Genomic DNA, 17,784 nt, shown 5'->3' on the forward strand with positions numbered 1-17,784 from the left:
TCCCTTCTTGCTCCTCTCTCAGTTCACTGTACTCATTTGGCAAAAGCCACGCCTCTTGACAACCCCAACTATACAACTACCCAACACCTGCAATCGTGCAGTAGAATGTGGCTGTGCACACACATATACAAATACACACACACCCTGCCTGGTCTCAACTTACACTCGTGGTCACTAACTGCACGTCAACGCTTCCTGCTGCAGTCTAACCCTCCAGGATTGCCTTTTCACATCTTCCCTCCTCCAACACCCCTGCCCCAACTTCACTGCCACCTCATCACATTGTACTTTACTTCTCAGAGTAAATGGAAGCAACCTCTCACCACTTCTACCCACCCACCAGTCTGCACCCACATCTCCCCCCTTCCTATCGGCCTGCCCACAGGCAAACTGTCCATGGTCCTCTCTGAAGCCAACTCTTCCCATGTGCACTGGATCCCAAGACAGCTCCTCTACTCAAGGACACTGCTCTAGCAATTCTCCCCTCCATCATGCATTTCTGCCTGTCCACTGCATCTTTCCAAAGTGCATAAACATACTATTATTCATTCACAACTATTATTTCTCCCATTAAATCAAAACAAAGCAAAATAAAAGGCTTCTCCTAACTCCACTTCCATGCCAGCTACTGCCCCATTTTTTTCTTCCTACCTTTTACATGCTTTCCTCCAGGGGCATCTAGAGCTCGAAGTATCCAACTCCACTCCTCCTATTCTCACTCAGCTTGCCTTTCACAGCCACATATCCATGGAAACTGCTTGTCCAATACTGATGGCTTCCTTTCTGCTAAACCCAAAGGCCAGCTGTCAGTCCCCATCTCTCTTTATCCCTCAGCAGCAACTGATAGAGCAGATCAATTCTCCTTTACACACTGTCTTCACCTGGCTTTCAGGACCCCGCATACTCAGGTTTCCTGCAACCTTGCTCTGTCTTCTTTGCAGGCGACTCCTCTTCCGCCTGACCTCTTAAGGTTAGCATGCCCAGGGTTCAGGCCCTGGCTCCTTTTTCTCTAGATATGCTCTCTTGATAATCTTCATCAGTTGCAGAGAACATTATGCTTAGTGAAGTTAAGTCAGACTGAGAAAGACAAATACTATATAAAACTTCTATGTGGAACCTAAAAAATAATACAAATGAATGTACATACAAAACAGAAAGACTCACAGACATAGACAACAAACTCGTCGTTACCAAGGGGAGAGAGGGGTGGGAGGGACAAACTAGAAGTGTGGGATTAACAGACACAAACTACTACACATAGAATTGATAAGCAACAAGTATTCACTGTACAGCAAAGAGAATTATACCCAATATCCTGTAATCACCTATAATGGAATATAATCTGCAAAAAAAAATTTCACTATGCTGTACATCTGAAACTAACACAATATTGTAAATCAACTATACTTCAATCAAAAAAACCCAGACAAACATGGCTTCAAAAATATTCATCTTTAACGTCTGAAACCTACAGTCCACACCACCCTCTTAACTCTACACTTTTCTACCTGTCTACTTGTGTGTAGAACAGACACCTCAAAACTATCACCTCGACAGCTGAACTCTTGGTCTTCTCTCCACCCCCAGATCTACTCCCCCTCAGCCTTCCCCATCCCAGCGAGCGAGTAACTTCATTCTCCCAGTTGCCATCATCCTCGATTCCTCTCTCACAACCCCAAACCGATCTTTTAGACTCTTGGTTCTGTCTTCTAAATATACCCTTACCCAACCGCTTCTCATCACCACCACTGCTGCCACACTGGTTTCAGCCCCATCACTTCTAGCCTGCACTCCTAACATCACCTTCTAACTGGGCTCTGAGCTTCTTCCTGTGTCCTCTACAGTGTGTGTATATGTTTGTATATATATGGTCTATAAGGTATCAGCCAAAGAAATCTGTCTAAAGGATAATTAGATGAATCACTCTCATGCTCAAAACTTTTCATTGGTTCATGTTTTCACACTAAGAGTGAAAGCCTAAGTCTTCAAAATGCCCTAGAAAAGCCTACATGTGCCTCTCCCTTGACTCACCGGTCTCATCTCCTACTCTCTCTGCCCACGCTGTATGGGCTTCCATGCTGTTCCCTGAACATGCCAGGCATCGCTCCCTACTTCAGGACTTTTGCACTATTTAGTCATTTCATTTTTCTGGAATACGCTTCCCCCAGCTATCCACACGGCCAATTCCTTTGCCTCCTCCAAGTCTTTGTTCAAATGGCTCTCTCTCAAGGAGGCCTACTCTATCTTATTGAAAACTGTGACCTCCCCCACTGACGTTCTTGCTCTACCTTTAGTTTTCCTTAGCATATAACCTCATTTACTGATTTATTATGCATATTGCTAAAAGTTTATCTCTCCTCATCAGATGAAAGTTTCACAAAATGAGGGAGGGGAGATATCTTTGCCTACTTTGTTTACCAATGTATCTCAAGGGCCTCTAATATTGCCTGGACCAAGGTCGGTGCTCAAAAAATATGTTATGTGAATGGATCTGGATAAAGTAAACTTCAAAAATGTTGGTGGTTAGTTTATCTAAAATACATATAATAAATAATATTAAAAACAAAATTTCATTTTCTTGATCCCGAAAGTACAAAATGAATACTCCTAAAACATTAATGAAAAATTTTCACACTCCTCTTGATGATTCTAAAATTTGGGAAATGTTCCAAGTGTTTTTCCTTAACATTAAGCACTAGATCCAATGGGCAGTTAATTATTAATAACAATGAGTAGATGACAACATCACAAGCAGATGTCCCACAGAAACAAGAAAATAAGAGAACACAAGAGACTTCTTAGGAAAAGGGGTCAGAGGTCCGTAGGTTAAGAACAGGAGGAAAGGAAGCTTGCATTAAGCCAACAATCATATTCCTGTCTCTCCAGAATAGCCATCCCCCACTGCTGTTCTCCTGCACTCTCATACAGATCAGCCCTAGCCTTTCCATCTTACACACACAGATCGCTGCAGGGAAGACACACCAAAACAGACAGAAGAAGAGAGTCTTTAATGCTGAAAGAATTTTAAATATAGACAAAGTGGTCCTGGAATTGACAGTAGTAGGGAAAGGCACTTCCCTACTTTTTAAGCTAGAAGTGAATTTTCCAGTGAGGTTAGTTCTCCTCCGACAACTATCACCAGAAAACAATGATGGAATTGGTAACCTATTTGATTTAATCACAAAGAAAAGAACAAAATGCTTCTGGCTCTACTGCTCTCCCTTCCCCACTGGAGTCTTAAGGCAACAGAAATGTTGGTTTGACTTGAGCATTTCTATTTCTTTTACTAGTTGCATGGGCTTCTAAGAGGAAAATTACCCTTTCCTTCTGCCAATATAGCGATAAACAACTACATTAGGAAATAACTAACAGAGACACTGAGTATAAAAGTATGCATTCTTTGATCTATAAAACATCCTTACTCTCCAAGTCTATGCTGAACTAATACCCAGATGGTTGACCCTCATTTATACGTTGCCATTTGCATTCTGAATTCATAGCTCTTCTCTGGCAAATATTTTGGATATTACAAAGCCAACCAGATGAGGAGGGGTTTGACTCTCCTATTTTATATTCACTTCCCATACTTTCTGGGTCTCGTTCAGGAAAACCTAGAACTTATGATGAAAAACCTCCTGATCTCAATTGAATTGAATCTTTCAAAGATGGAATGCAGTACCTTATGAATAATTTTTTTTCTATGAATAAGGAAAGTTCATGGAAGGAGGAAGGAAACAGGGAAAGTAGAGAACAAAGAAAATAAAATAATACACTATATGTACAGAATTCTATCATGAAAAGAGTATATGATTACCTTTTTTCCTAGCCTGATTTGAGGTAGGAATGGATCTCAAGCTTTTGCTCTTCATAATGTCCTTTGAAGTTTTCTTTTCAAGATTAGAAAATGTCTTGAAGGGTGAACTGGGTTTGCCATACCCTGAGCTCCTAACTGATGCATATAATCCACTCTGGGGTTTTCTTTTAAATACAGGAGGTGCACTTCGGGCCTTCTTGTATGGTAGCTGTTTACCAATTCCAGCCCCTTCTTCTCCAGAACTGAGTTGAGATCTAAAAGTCTGCGTACAAGTACAAGCTCTTTAGTACTTAAACTTCGACTACAGTTGCAAATAAGACTTAACAGATAGCAAAACCATACTGATTACTAAAGAACATAGTTCATAGAAGGCAAATCATTATATTAAAGTTCTCCAATTCATCCGAATTTTAGTATTTGGAAGCACATCTTCAAAGTCAGGAGTAAGACAAAGCAAAATAATAAAACAAAATAAGCTTGCCAGAAAGCAAGACATGTAATTACTAGAATCAACATGGAGGAGAGCAGGGAAGAACATGTTTTGAAATGACAAAAGTCTTAGCTTCTTTTTTCTCCAGATTTCTCAAGGTAAAAATCTATTAGTACCCTGCCTTATTCTACTGATACAAGGAGATAGTTTATGGTAAACACATAACTCAGAACTGTAAAATAAAAATGGAATACTGTGGTCATGGAGCCTATATAATCAGAATAAATCAAGAACAGAGAAAAAAGGAACAATGAAATATAAGTTTCTTAAGAGCTGCTAATAGCATTTACAGGAAATGTCAACTTACCTACTTTTGCAGAACACAAACTACTAGAAAGATTGAAAAGCACTAGAATGACGAATACACTTTATTTTCTTATGTTACTCAAACTCTGGACTACCTTTACTAAAAAAATGAAAAATATAAAGAATGGCTTCAAGAAGAAAGCTAATGCTACAGTGCTATTTTTAAATTTGGGGACTACAGGGTGTTGTTACAGACTGCTCACAGATATCCAGGATCTACGTGGAGGTTAGTGTGTAACCAATCCCACTAGCTTAAGAAGTACATACTTATCAATAGTATTTGTATAACTTCATTTATCAATATGTCAAATCAATTTGCATTACAAAAACTTACCTTATTTATTTTGTCATCCTGAGGTAATAATGAAGGACCAACAGATATTTTTTTCTTCAAAATATCAAGGTACATTTTATCTATTTGTTCTTCCACAGCATTTACTCTTGGATGGTTAGTTTCTGTACCTTCATTTGTTGCCTTTTCTAAAACTACATTCTCTTCATTTCTGTCCAAAAATTGGTTCACAGTTTGTGGTTCTTGAGACATAACATTTTGGTTCATATTAAGGGGTAAAGGTCTAACAAATTCAGATTCTTTATTCTCAGCCAGTTTCTTATAGCTATAAAACAAAACAGGACACAGAGAATGAACCCTATAAAACTCCTCAAATATCAGTTTTATTAATATACACATACACGTGATACATATAAAATACATTTACATGATTAATATATGAGAGTATTAAATATACCTAATATTTGTAACTATTCAAATTAGGTCATTAATGTTAAATATATTATTTATAATTCTGGTTAACAAAGTATACTCACATAGCATCACATAATTGTTTTAAATTTCAGGTGATAATTGTAATGCAGCATAATATACAGGACTTCATGGTTGACTCTGAGACCTACTTCAAAGGAAGGCCAAACCAAACAAGACTGAGATTGCTTTTGTCTAAGAAAAATTTAAAAATGAATTTCTAAGTGGACTTTTTGTAATATATCTTTTATCTATAGTATCTCATAAAGTCAACATGCATTTGAAGCAGGTTAAAAACATTTTACACATTTCTAGAAGAAACCAAGTAAGTAACCATAATTTATGTCAATAAGCCATAAAATATAAATATTAAAATGCATAATTTCATCACAGTATAGGAAAATTTTTAAGTAAAACAAGAAAAATCACTAGGATTTTGAAATAAAATCATCTCTGTGGTTTAAAACACTTAAATGCAATGTCACATTTCAGACATTAGATTTTCAAAATATGGAAACTGTCCCTTAAGGAAATGTTATAAATGTGGTTAAATATCAGCATATTATGGGAGCTCCCAAAATATGGATATTGTCATTGTCAAATTACTAAATCATGGTCAATTAGGTCATTTAATTTTGTAATTTATAAAATAAGATTAAAGGAAAGTTTAAGAAGCTACCATTTTCACATAAGCTAGATTGGCTTCTTGATAATTGTTAGAAATAACAGAAGTAGCTGGAATCCTCAGAAAATATAATAGTTCTTTCCTTCTTAATGGTAGCAGAACCTGGCTAGCTGCTCATCAAAGCTGTTCCCTGTTCTTGCTGTGAACCAACTAAACTAAACATTTCCTCAACGCCTTCAATCTAGATGGGGCCATTCACTAGTTCTGGCCTTTAGAATGTGAGTGCTATGGCGACAAGAACCTAAAATATGAGTCAGTGGCTTAGTGCTTGGGTTTTGGGTGACAAGGAAACTGATAGTAGAGGCTGGAGAGGTGACAACCCATGTTTTATAGCGACAAAACATTTGCTAAACTGTCACCTATAACAGTTTATAAGGCAGACCACATGGCTACCGAGTGTGGGGTACTAAGGAAATGGTAGGAGAGAACAGGCAGTTTTTAGGTGCTAGCTACTACTGGCTACTTTTGACAAGATATTATGAGAAAAAGATGAGCTCAAGACAGAATGGGCTGTTTTTTTAAGAAGAAATCAAAGGAAACAGAGTCTAGAAACTCAGGGCCTCTTAGGTTCACTCTCTGTGTCTGAACTGAAACAATAAGATTCAGCACTGAAAAATGCTATGAAAAAGCAAGACATCATGGGACTTCGTGGTTGAAAAGAGTGACTCAGTCCCTTGGCAAATATCACATTATAAGTGTCATCTTCAAACACAAGGTTATTGTTCCTAATAATATCCAGACAGCTGCAATTAAATTGAGAGAGAAAAAACAAAACAAAAGAACAAGGAAGCAAAGACATAAAGCAGATTTAAAACCTTTGTGTAGCAAAGAGTGTTTAGTGTAGTTGCTGGCACATGGGACTAACTGGAACCAAATAGATCAGAAGCCTAATAAACTTTCTGAAGTAACTAATTACAAAGAAACCACAACCCTACTATTTAAAAAAAAAAAAAGACTAGAGACTTGTTTGGGAGCCTTAAAACCACCTGTAGGCAGAAAGTGGACGGAGAAACCAGTGCATCCTCCAAGATGGGCATAGCTTCCCCCCCGAAACCCCCTTCAGTTGAAGCCAATGGTGATGAAATACAAGACAAATCCTTCAAGGATTGGAACCAGGAGCTATACGGAACCATATATATACATATATACCTACATACATACATACACACACACACACCCTATATATATGTGTATATATATATATATATATATATACACACACATATATATGTATATATATATGGTAGTTTCTCCTTAAGAGCAGAACAATGGCGTAATTAAGGAAAATTCCCATCTTCAAGGCAGGGGGTCTTTACAAGGTCTTTCACTGGATTTCAAAGTTGCATTACTGATGGCTGTATTTTCTTCATACTTTTCCTTTCTGAATGAGAAGGGTGTGGGTAATGAAGTATGTAACTTGTCTCTTTAATTCATTGATTAGTAGACAATGAGGAGCTATATTCAAACCTGATAAAGAGAACTGTGCTTCACCTGGAAATCCTGGCCTTTCAGATGGACAGAGTCCTGAATGGGACTTGAGCTGTTCGCTTTGAGGAGGGGCTGAGTAGGTCTTTGTATTCATAAGAGTAGAATGGATATTTGGCTATTAAAAGAGGAGATTCTGGGCTTCCCTGGTGGCGCAGCGGTTGGGAGTCCACCTGCCGATGCAGGGGACGCGGGTTCGTGCCCCGATCCGGGAGGATCCCACATGCCGCGGAGCAGCTGGGCCCGTGAGCCATGGCCGCTGAGCCTGCGCGTCCGGAGCCTGTGCTCCGCAACGGGAGAGGCCACAGCAGTGAGAGGCCCACGTACCACAAAAAAAAAAAAAAGAGGAGATTCTTGTGGAGACTAGCTAGATGCCTACCAAACACATTTAACTTTTCTTTCTGGGCACACAAGCAAACCATATTTCCCAGCCCTCTTGGACTCTGTTAGCTAGATGTGCTGGTTCTTACCGATAGAATGTGGACTGAAGTGATGTAACATTTCTGTGTTGAGGCAGTTAAAAGGAATTATGGTAAACCATCTTTTTTCTCTCCTTAGCGACTGTTTAGATGAGGCCATGAGAACCTTGAAACTGTGTGTTGATGACAGAAGCAGCCTGGGTCCCTAAATGACCATGTGGAGCAGAGTCCCGCCTTAACTCCACTGAGACACATGGAATTATATGCGAGCAAGAAATACATTTTTGATGATGTTAAACGACTAAAATTTCAAGGATATTTTTGTTACAGCAGCTAGAATTACTTACCCTAATTTACTAAAAAGTTTTTTGATATGTGTACTGAAGTTTGTACTACTGACATTTCTATAATTATTGTTATGCCTTTAATGTAAGTACACTTGGCTCTCAGCTTTTAAAACACAATGTGAAAATCCTTATTTAGAACTCACATTATTAAAATGGTGCTACCTATGCCAACAAAGACACAGGATGTGTGAAAAATCTCTTCAGTAACACTAGCACAGCCCCAAACAGCAATGGTAAGTAAGCATAACTGCGCTTTAAAAATACTAACTAGCACTGCAGACCAGTGGAAGAATACTAGGCTTAGTATTCAAGTCGACGGGGTTTAGTGTAAGCTACGCTGCATCATTTTCTCTCAATTAGCACAAAGGGAGGAACAAGGCCAAGAAATCACTGCAAGTGGATTTACAGGATGAGGATGGGGTTCAAGGGAGGCTCAAAAAGTTGTCTGTTGATAACACAAATGAACAAATGAATACATGCATGGATGACAGGCTTTTCACAGAAATATTTCATGGAGATCAAAGACCTGACAATCCAAGTGCATTCCTGGGTTATGGCCACATGATCTTGAACAATTTACTTAACCTCTTTAAGCTCAGTTTCTTATCTATAAAATGGGGATAATAATGGAAGAGACCTCATAGAGTTGCTTTAAGATTAAATAAAATCTAGTATGTAAAGAACTCTGCACACTACCTGGCCCACGGTAAGCATGTGATTAAAATGCTAGCTGTTATCATCACCATCATCGTCGTCATTACTGGCTCCTGTGAGAGCTCCACCACTAAGTTGGTTTACCTCAGTTTCATCGATAAAGATGCCTGACCTACTTATTCTGAGGATCTCATGAGATAACGGGTGTGACACTCTAAGTGCTTCACGAATGCAAAGTGCAGCCTTACGACGAGGCTACTGTGATATGCTTCTCTGTGTTGGTGAATGACAGCCATGTCCCACAAGCTGTCATTAAAATGTACCAGAGCTGGAACATTTTCATGAAGCCCATTTTTCTTGTGATCCAAGAACTCACCCTGAAAGACAACAGCTGGTCTGTGACTAAGTGTAAAACTGGCTTATAAAGAAGTGAATGGATGACTCAGCACAGAATAAAATTAATTTCCCTCTCAGCATTCAAATCAACTGTCCCTGAGCTATTTAGAGCTGAAGGGATTTTATTTTTCAGTGGAAAGCTTTAAGACTACCTACCTAGTGGCAGCCACTTTTTAGTAGCATTTATTTTTAAATTTTACCATGAGAAGACTTTTGATAAACTAATTTGAGTAAGACTAATGTGAAAAAAAAAAACAGGAGTGACTCACAGGTGGACACATACCAGCTACACGTTAATCATTCATTAGGAATGGTTTTGTAGAACAAATGATTCTAAAAGTTCCCAGTGACGAAACAATAAACAAACAAACAACCTGTTCAATCCATTCCAAAAAAGTCATACCTGAGAGGTTGTAAATCGAAACCACTGACCCCAAAGGAATCTATTCTGATGGGCTTCATCAGCTCCTCTACTGTGGGCAGATCTGAGAGGGGGGAAAAGTTAAAACAGCAACCAAAAATCTTATGTAAATTGCTTAACTTAGTGTCTAATACCACCAAAATCACATTTTCTCTGATTGACGTAGTTAACAGAACAGCACATACAATAATCCCAGTTTCCCCCATAAGAAAATCTTCTTTGATATTTATATTTGAAATATATATTTACATTTTATCTCTCTCTCTCTTTCTATATATATATACGTACACACATCAAATATATGTGTATGGGTGTATCCACAAATACACACACACATACACACGTTAATTATATATTTATTTGATCCCAAAATACTGTTCTCTATTTAAAAAGTAACTTTAGTATATGTCATGGAAAAGTGTAAAAGATGTGAAAATACGCAACTGATTTCTTAATTCGGTCAAGGCATATTAGAGGAGGAACTGAAATTTCATCCTATGTTCAGCTCTAACTTTATAGCTAAACCAGTGATTCCCAGATTTAAACAAACGGTTTAAATTCAGATACTGAGAAACAATCACTAGAGCAAACTGCATTTAAATTATACCACACTGGAAACTGTCCAGAGAGGGTCTCAAACAAAGAAGCTTTTACCAGATTCTGTGGTAGAGATGTTTTTAGAGGACGCTTCATTTTCTTGAGGATGATCTTTTGCTGAGTTCTTAGTATTTTCCACTGCATTACTCTCAGGTCTTTGTTCATCTGCATCTCCCAAAGAATGGGCAATATGACAATAAGCCTGATGTAGTGCTTCAATGTCACTACTGCTCTGTCCATAAGAAACACCTGTTGAATTAAATGTAATCTCTAGTATATTCACACAAATACCTAAGAAATATGGAACACTAACATTGTCCCTTAATCTATCAGGAATGGTGTACAAGCCTATAGGACAATACTGACTTGATCAAAATAGAGTGAAATACAAACCTGGGTCATGCATGGCCACAGCCTACCAGCATGCACCACAGCAGGCTCAGGAACTCCTGTAGCGGGCTGAGATGTGTCCTGACGTGCTAACTGTAAAATATGACTCTACTAGTTATCGTCTCTTCCTACTACCCTTAATCGACCTCTCCGCACTGGATAAAACTATTCCTAAATTTCTCAGATTGACACAATTTTTCAAGGATTCTGTCTCTCTTCTCTCTCTCTCTGCCTCATGGGGCCACCAAGCATCTTGTACTCTGCATTTCTTCAACTGAAATTCAATCCTCTAGCTTTGCAAACCAATATGTTCCAACAGTCTGCTAAAGCTGCTATAATAGAAAGTGATTTCCTAGTAGCCAAACCCAGCCTTTAATTTTCTTCAACTTTTAAAAATTTTCTTCACCCTGTGAGACTGTGACCCTGCCATTTTCCTGGGGACTGTTTCCTCTGCATAGCGCCTTCTTGTTCTTCCCACTGCTCTGATGGCTGCTTTTCCATCTTGTATGGTAAATGACTCATCTCAGGGCTCCTCCATCTCTTTTTAAAACCTCTCTTTTTTTCTGGGGGGGGCAGTGGTAGTGGAGTGGATAACTTCATCAAGACCCTTCACTTAATAACTGCCCACGTGCACGTGACTCCCAAATCTATGTCTTTTGTCTTTATCTCTTTTTTGAACATTAAACTTCCTGACAAGGAGACTGTTCTATAAGCAAATCATATCTAATGCATCCTCGAGTGAATTAATTATATTCCCCAACAAAATCTGTTCTGCTACTAGTACCTGCTATTTTGGCTGTGGTATGATCAGTTACCCAGTCATCCAAAATAGGAGACGTGATGTCACTGTTCACTCTTCCTTCCCTATTAACCTCCTCCTCTTCCCACCAACTGATGAATACACTCTAGAGGAAATAATTCAAAGGATCTAATGACAACAATGATCTAAGACTTTTATGAGTATTTTCTTACTAATTTTGTACTCTTCACTACTAACAGTGGAATTTTCAAAATTAGAGAAAAGAAAAAAGTGCTATAGAAGAGTGGAAAAAACAAAAAGAGAGAAATATGGTGACCAGTCTCCTTTTCTCTTGATACCCATGAACTAATCAATTAATGCCTAAAAATATTTACAAGAGCATATACAGCCTCCTCTTCCTCTATATGATGTGTAAGTTGCATAGTATAAAATTCTGAGGAACTATTTTCAACTCTAAACATAAGAGGGAGCCAAGTGCCACATATGATTGTGTAAGAATGCCTCACAATGGGATATCTTTCTATCCACTGCTTCAGGTCACCACTGTTATTTGGAGCATGCCCAATAAAGGAACAGATTTGATTAAATACATTAAAAACAAAAAAGTGGAGGATACCGTGAGATCAGAATCACTGACAGTTTTAGCGGCAGGGATATTCAGTAGGACTTGAGGAAAAAGACCTTGCCTGCTAAGCTAAGCCTAATGGTCCCCAACCCCCGGGCCATGCCGTGCATGGCCTGTTAGGAACCGGGCCACACGCCTGAGCTCCGCCTCCTGTCAGATCAGCGGCGACATTAGCTGTCCACTACCGGACAGCAACCAAAATGAGATTACAGAGTAGGCTGGACGTAAGCAACACACTTTGGGTGTCACTGTCTACCATCACCCCCAGATGGGACCATCTAGTTGCAGGAAAACAAGGTCAGGGCTCCCACTGATTCTGCATTATGATGAGCTGTATAATTATTTCATTATATACTATAATGTAATAATAACAGAAATAAAGTGCACAACCAATGCAATGTGTTTGAATCATCCCGAAACCATACTCCCCCACCCCCCGCCTATGGAAAAACTATCTTCCATGAAACCGGTCCCTGGTTCCAAAAAGGTCGGGGACCGCTGCCCTAAACCACCTGTCAGATTCAGAGTAGCATGACTGAGGGAGAGAATGAATTTTTATGAAGAAAGGGAAAAGGCACAAGGTGTTTTGTCTCCTCTACAGAAATACCAGGATGCTTAATTATCTTCAGAGTATGTATAAAAGAAATGATCCCAGTGGCAAATCGCACAGCAGCACTGAATGCTCATACCAAATTTAACACGTGTGAGGTGTCAGAAAGAAGAGGCTCTGGCTTAAAGCAACAGCTGAGCAAACATGCAGAAAAGCAATGACCTAAAAGTTAGAAATCAGAAATGGAAGATCGAGTGGTATCATGGGCTGCTCAGAAAACAGAGCAAGGGAAGGCACTTTTCTCCTAATTTGAGTCATTAACCCAACTGATGTTAAAAATAATTCCACGGTCATATATGTTAACCTTTTTCATGCATTTTATAGAGAAAAGGGCTGACTTCTCTGCATGTATTTTATATATCACCACAAGTCAAAAACGCCCTATTTTTTTCCACTTTAGGAGGTTGAAAAGGGTCAAATCCTGCTGGGCAGAGGCAAGGGTCCCGTTGTGGAGCCACACTGTCCTCCTGTGACTGCTCTGGTCATGCAGCCCAGCACAAAATGGTACCTGCCCTTGAGACAAATGAAAACAAGCAAAAGGCCAGATCTGGCCCTCATTTTACAGTTACCAACCATTTTAAGACAATAAAGCACAAGTTTCATGAATAGTATTATCAAAAAAGAGATAATCTTTGACAACATATCACCTAAACGGAGCCTGCTTAATACTGGAAGACACCTGGTAAACAAAAAACAAGCCACTGATCTTTTCAGTTTTTAAACCAAGTTCAGGTGCTGATTTGAAAATTTTCGAGTATATTTTTTGAAATGCTAGGTAAATTCAATACCTCACAGCCAAAAGGTATTTATACTCTATGCCTTCAGGTTCTTTATTATAATTTGTACTCTTAACAGAGTGTTGATATAAACAATAATGATGAGAACCACACAGTTGCCACTGCTTGTTGAATCTTAACAATATACTAGGCACTATATATTAACTCAGTTGATCATCACAAGAGCTCATTTTAAAGAAGAGGAAACAGGCTTAGAGGCATTAATTGTCCAGTGTCATGCAGCTGGTAACTGGCAAGGCTGGGAATATGAATCCAAGGCCACAAGACAATAAGATTATACTTACACTCTTCTAGTAATTGACTTACCAAATTATTTCAGAGTCAAGAACATTTAAGAAATAAGACCAAGAAAATTTAGCTTTATATAACTGACCTGGATCATCTTAATAGAATTTTTGCTTCCAGCAATACATTTTTTATTTCTGAGTTTTTCTTATAACCTACAGCAGCGGTTTTCATACTGAGTGTTACAAAACAGTTTTCAGAGAAAATCACGGGTTCCACAGACATTTGACTGAAATTTCATTTTAAAACACAAAAACTGTAATAAAAAATAATCTGCACACTCAAATGTGCCATTTATATAACTGTAAAGAGCATCAGAGTGATAACTCTTGCCTCTGGCTTTGTTTCCGTGTGTATCTTAGAATAAAGCTTCTCTGGCCATCCTGTACATAAAAGAACCCTCTACTATGCATCACTGATTAGAAAAGCTGTAGCTCTACACTGGTCTTTTAAAAGAATCCATATCTGCTTACTGAAAGAAGTGCAAGTGGATTGACCATCACAGCACATATGTGACAAGTACTTAAATAAAAACAGCAGTAAGAATGAGGAACATGTGCTCAGCACATGCCTTCAGCATCGCAGAATATTCACTTGGGTAGTAACAAGTAAACGAGTAACATGTCTTGATGGAAAAATTCTGTTCTAATTTTTTTTACGTTTTAAAATGGAAGTGGATGAAACAAGATAGTGGTGACTCTTGGAACGGCACTGACTAGAAATAAAAGATCTGAGTGGACTTTGTGGTTTTGATCATGTTTGGTTTTCTCATCTGGTTGCTGGTTACATGGATGTGTTCAGTATTTGAAAATTCATCAAGCTATGATGATAGGTGAATTATTATACAAGTATATTATACTTCCATAGAAAAGTAGAAAAAAAATAAGAAATAAAAATAAAATGCAAGCAGATGTTCAGAGTTGGTTAGTGATTTATCATTTCTATTGTTCTTTTTTTCCAAGTGTCTGGGTTGGTTTAGTTGACCATACTGGTCAACTGAGACTTGCAAAAAAGTAAGTTGAAAAGTTCCCATTTGCACTTGTTTATCTGGTAAACCAAGAAAACGTTCATATTATACAACAAAAACAAAATATACAAACATACTGGAAGTCTGATGATATAAGAATGTAATATCTAGAACTTTTAATTTTAAGAATTTCAAAGGACCATTACTACTCTCACTAACTTTATAAGTAAATGTCACATATGTAAACATTTATATTTATACTGATAAAATACATTTTTTATCTATATAGAGGTACTACCTAAGATTCCATTTAGAGGTAAGAGTTCCACTGCTTTAAAAAAAGTTTGAAAAGGCACTATCTTAAAGGTCTTTACAACCTTTAGTCAAGTCTAGATGGTCCTAGACATTTCAGAATTTTAGGATGTGATCTAGCTTTTGCCTACACAGAGGGAACTATGGAAACGCACAAGACCGAAGTCTCAATTCTCTGACGCATGGCGAATTTAATGGAACACTCGGGGGGGTGGGGTGCAGAAAATGAGTCAATATTCACCTACAGTGCTATACCTTGTAACAACAGCATTCATTCATTTATTAACAAGTATATATCTTAAAACACACTTTACTCAGCCTACTAGCATTATGTGTCACAATTAGCAAGTTCAGATTATTTAAGTTGTTAAATATAGTAGCAAATATGAGACTGAAAATTTTATTGTTGACACAGTCCACCAAAACTGAATCAAGAATAAATAGATAATTTGATCAGACCAATCACTAGAACTGAAATAAAATTTGTAATAAAAAAACTCCCAGGCTTCCCTGGTGGCGCAGTGGTTGAGAGTCCACCTGCTGATGCAGGGGACATGGGTTTGTGCCCCGGTCCGGGAAGATCCCACATGCCACGGAGCAGCTGGGCCTGTGAGACATGGCCACTGAGCCTGCGTGTCTGGAGCCTGTGCTCCGCAACAGGAGAGGCCACAACAGTGAGAGGCCCGTGTACTGCAAAAAAAAAAAAAAACAAACGAAAAACCAAACCAAAACAAAAAAAACGCCCTGCAAACAAAAGTCCAGGACTGGATGCCTTCACTAGGGAATTCTACCAAACATACAGAAAAGAACTTATACTGATCCTTCTCAAGATCTTCTAAAAGACTGAAGAGGAGGAAACACTCCCACAGTCATTCTATGATGCCACCATCACTGATTCCAAAACCAGACAAAGACACTACCAAAAAGGAAAATTAGAGGCCAGTATCTCTGATGAATATAGATGCGAAAATCCTCAACAAAATATTAGCAAACCGAATCCAACAATACATAAAAAGAATCAGACACAATGATCAAGTTGGATTCACCCCACGGTCACAAGGATGGTTCAACATATGCAAATCAAGCAATGTGATACACCACATCAACAAAAGAAAAGACAAATGATATGATCATCTCAACTGCTGCAGAAAAAGCATTTGATAAAACTCAACATCCATTCAGGATAAAAACTCTCACCAAAGTGGGTACAGAGGCAACATATCTCAACATAATAAAAGCTATTTATGACAGACCCACAGCCAACATAATACTCAACAGTGAAAAGCTGAAAGCCTTCCCACTGAAATCTGAACACGATAAGGATGCTCACTCTCACCTCTTCTATTCAACATAGTTTTGGAAGTCCTAGCCACATCACTCAGACAAGAAAAAGAAACAAAAGGGATCCAAATTGGAAGGAAAGAGATAAAACTGTCATTACAGGCAGATGACATGATACTCTATATAGAAAACCCTAAAGACTCCACACCAAAACTATTAGAATTAATAAATGAATTCAGCAAGGTAGCAGGATACAAGATTAGTATACAGAAATCTGTTGCATTTCTTTACACTAACAATGAAATATCAGAAAGAGAAAATGAAAAAACAATCTGTTTTAAAAATGTATTAAAAAAATACCTAGGAATAAATCTTACCAAGGAAGTGAAAGACTTATATGCTGAGAACTATAAAACATTGATGAAGGAAATTAAAGATGATTCAAAGAAATGGAAAGCTATCTCATGTTCTTGGACTGGAAGGAATAATATTGTTAAAATGGCCATACTAGTAACTGAAAGCAATTTATACATTTAATGTGATCCCTATCAAATTACCCATGACATTTTCACAGAACTAGAACAAATAATCCTAAAATTTATATGGAAACACAACAGGCTCAGAGTTGCCAAAGCAAATCTGATGGAAAAAACAAAATTGAAGGCATACCTTCCAGACTTCAGACAATACTACAAAGCTACAGTAACCAAAACAACACGGTATTGGCATAAAAACAGACATATGGATCAGTGGAACAGAACAGAGAGCCCAGAAATAAATCCGCACACCTATGTTCAATTAATCTTCAATAAAGGAGGCAAGAATATACAATGGAGAAAAAAACAGTCTCTTCAGCAAGTGGTATTGGGAAAGCTGGATAGCCTCATGTAAATCAACGAAGTTAGAACACACCCTCACACCATAAACAAAAATAAACTCAAAATGGCTTAAAGACTTATAAGACATGACACCTTAAAACTCCTAGAAGAGAACATAGGAAAACATTCTCTGATATAAATCACAGCGATGTTTTCTTAGGTCAGGCTCTCAAGGCAAAAGAAATAAAAGCAAAAATAAGCAGATGGGACCAAATCAAACTTATAAGCTTTTGTACACAAAGGAAACCATAAACAAAACTAAAAGCAACCCACAGAATGGGAGACAATATGTGCAAATGATGCAACTGACAAGGGCTTAATTTCCAAAATATACAAACAGTTCATACAGCTCAATATCAAAAAAACAAACAACACAATCAAAAATGGGCAGAAGACCTAAACAGACATTTCTCCAAAGAAGCCATACAGATGGCCAAAAGGCACATGAAAAGATGCACAATATTGCTAATCAGAGAAAGGCAAGTCAAAACTAAAATGAGGC

The 17,784-nt window shown here is 38.1% G+C and overlaps 1 protein-coding gene across 1 annotated transcript in view; it reads right to left on the minus strand.

Annotated features, from left to right (window-relative positions):
* The window catches only part of CEP162 (centrosomal protein 162), a 91,459-nt gene that overhangs the window by 45,950 nt on the left and 27,725 nt on the right, over positions 1-17,784 (minus strand). Inside the window, exons 10-13 of the mRNA XM_082668790.1 lie at positions 10,435-10,626; positions 9,763-9,844; positions 4,945-5,227; positions 3,815-4,076 (exon numbers count right to left, since the gene is read on the minus strand). Of these exons, the coding sequence (XP_082524916.1) occupies positions 3,815-4,076; positions 4,945-5,227; positions 9,763-9,844; positions 10,435-10,626 (819 nt within the window). The remainder of the gene's footprint in view (positions 1-3,814; positions 4,077-4,944; positions 5,228-9,762; positions 9,845-10,434; positions 10,627-17,784) is intronic.

Source organism: Grampus griseus, assembly GCF_964374135.1.
Source record: "Grampus griseus genome assembly, chromosome: 13".
NCBI classification, from domain to species: domain Eukaryota; kingdom Metazoa; phylum Chordata; class Mammalia; order Artiodactyla; family Delphinidae; genus Grampus; species Grampus griseus.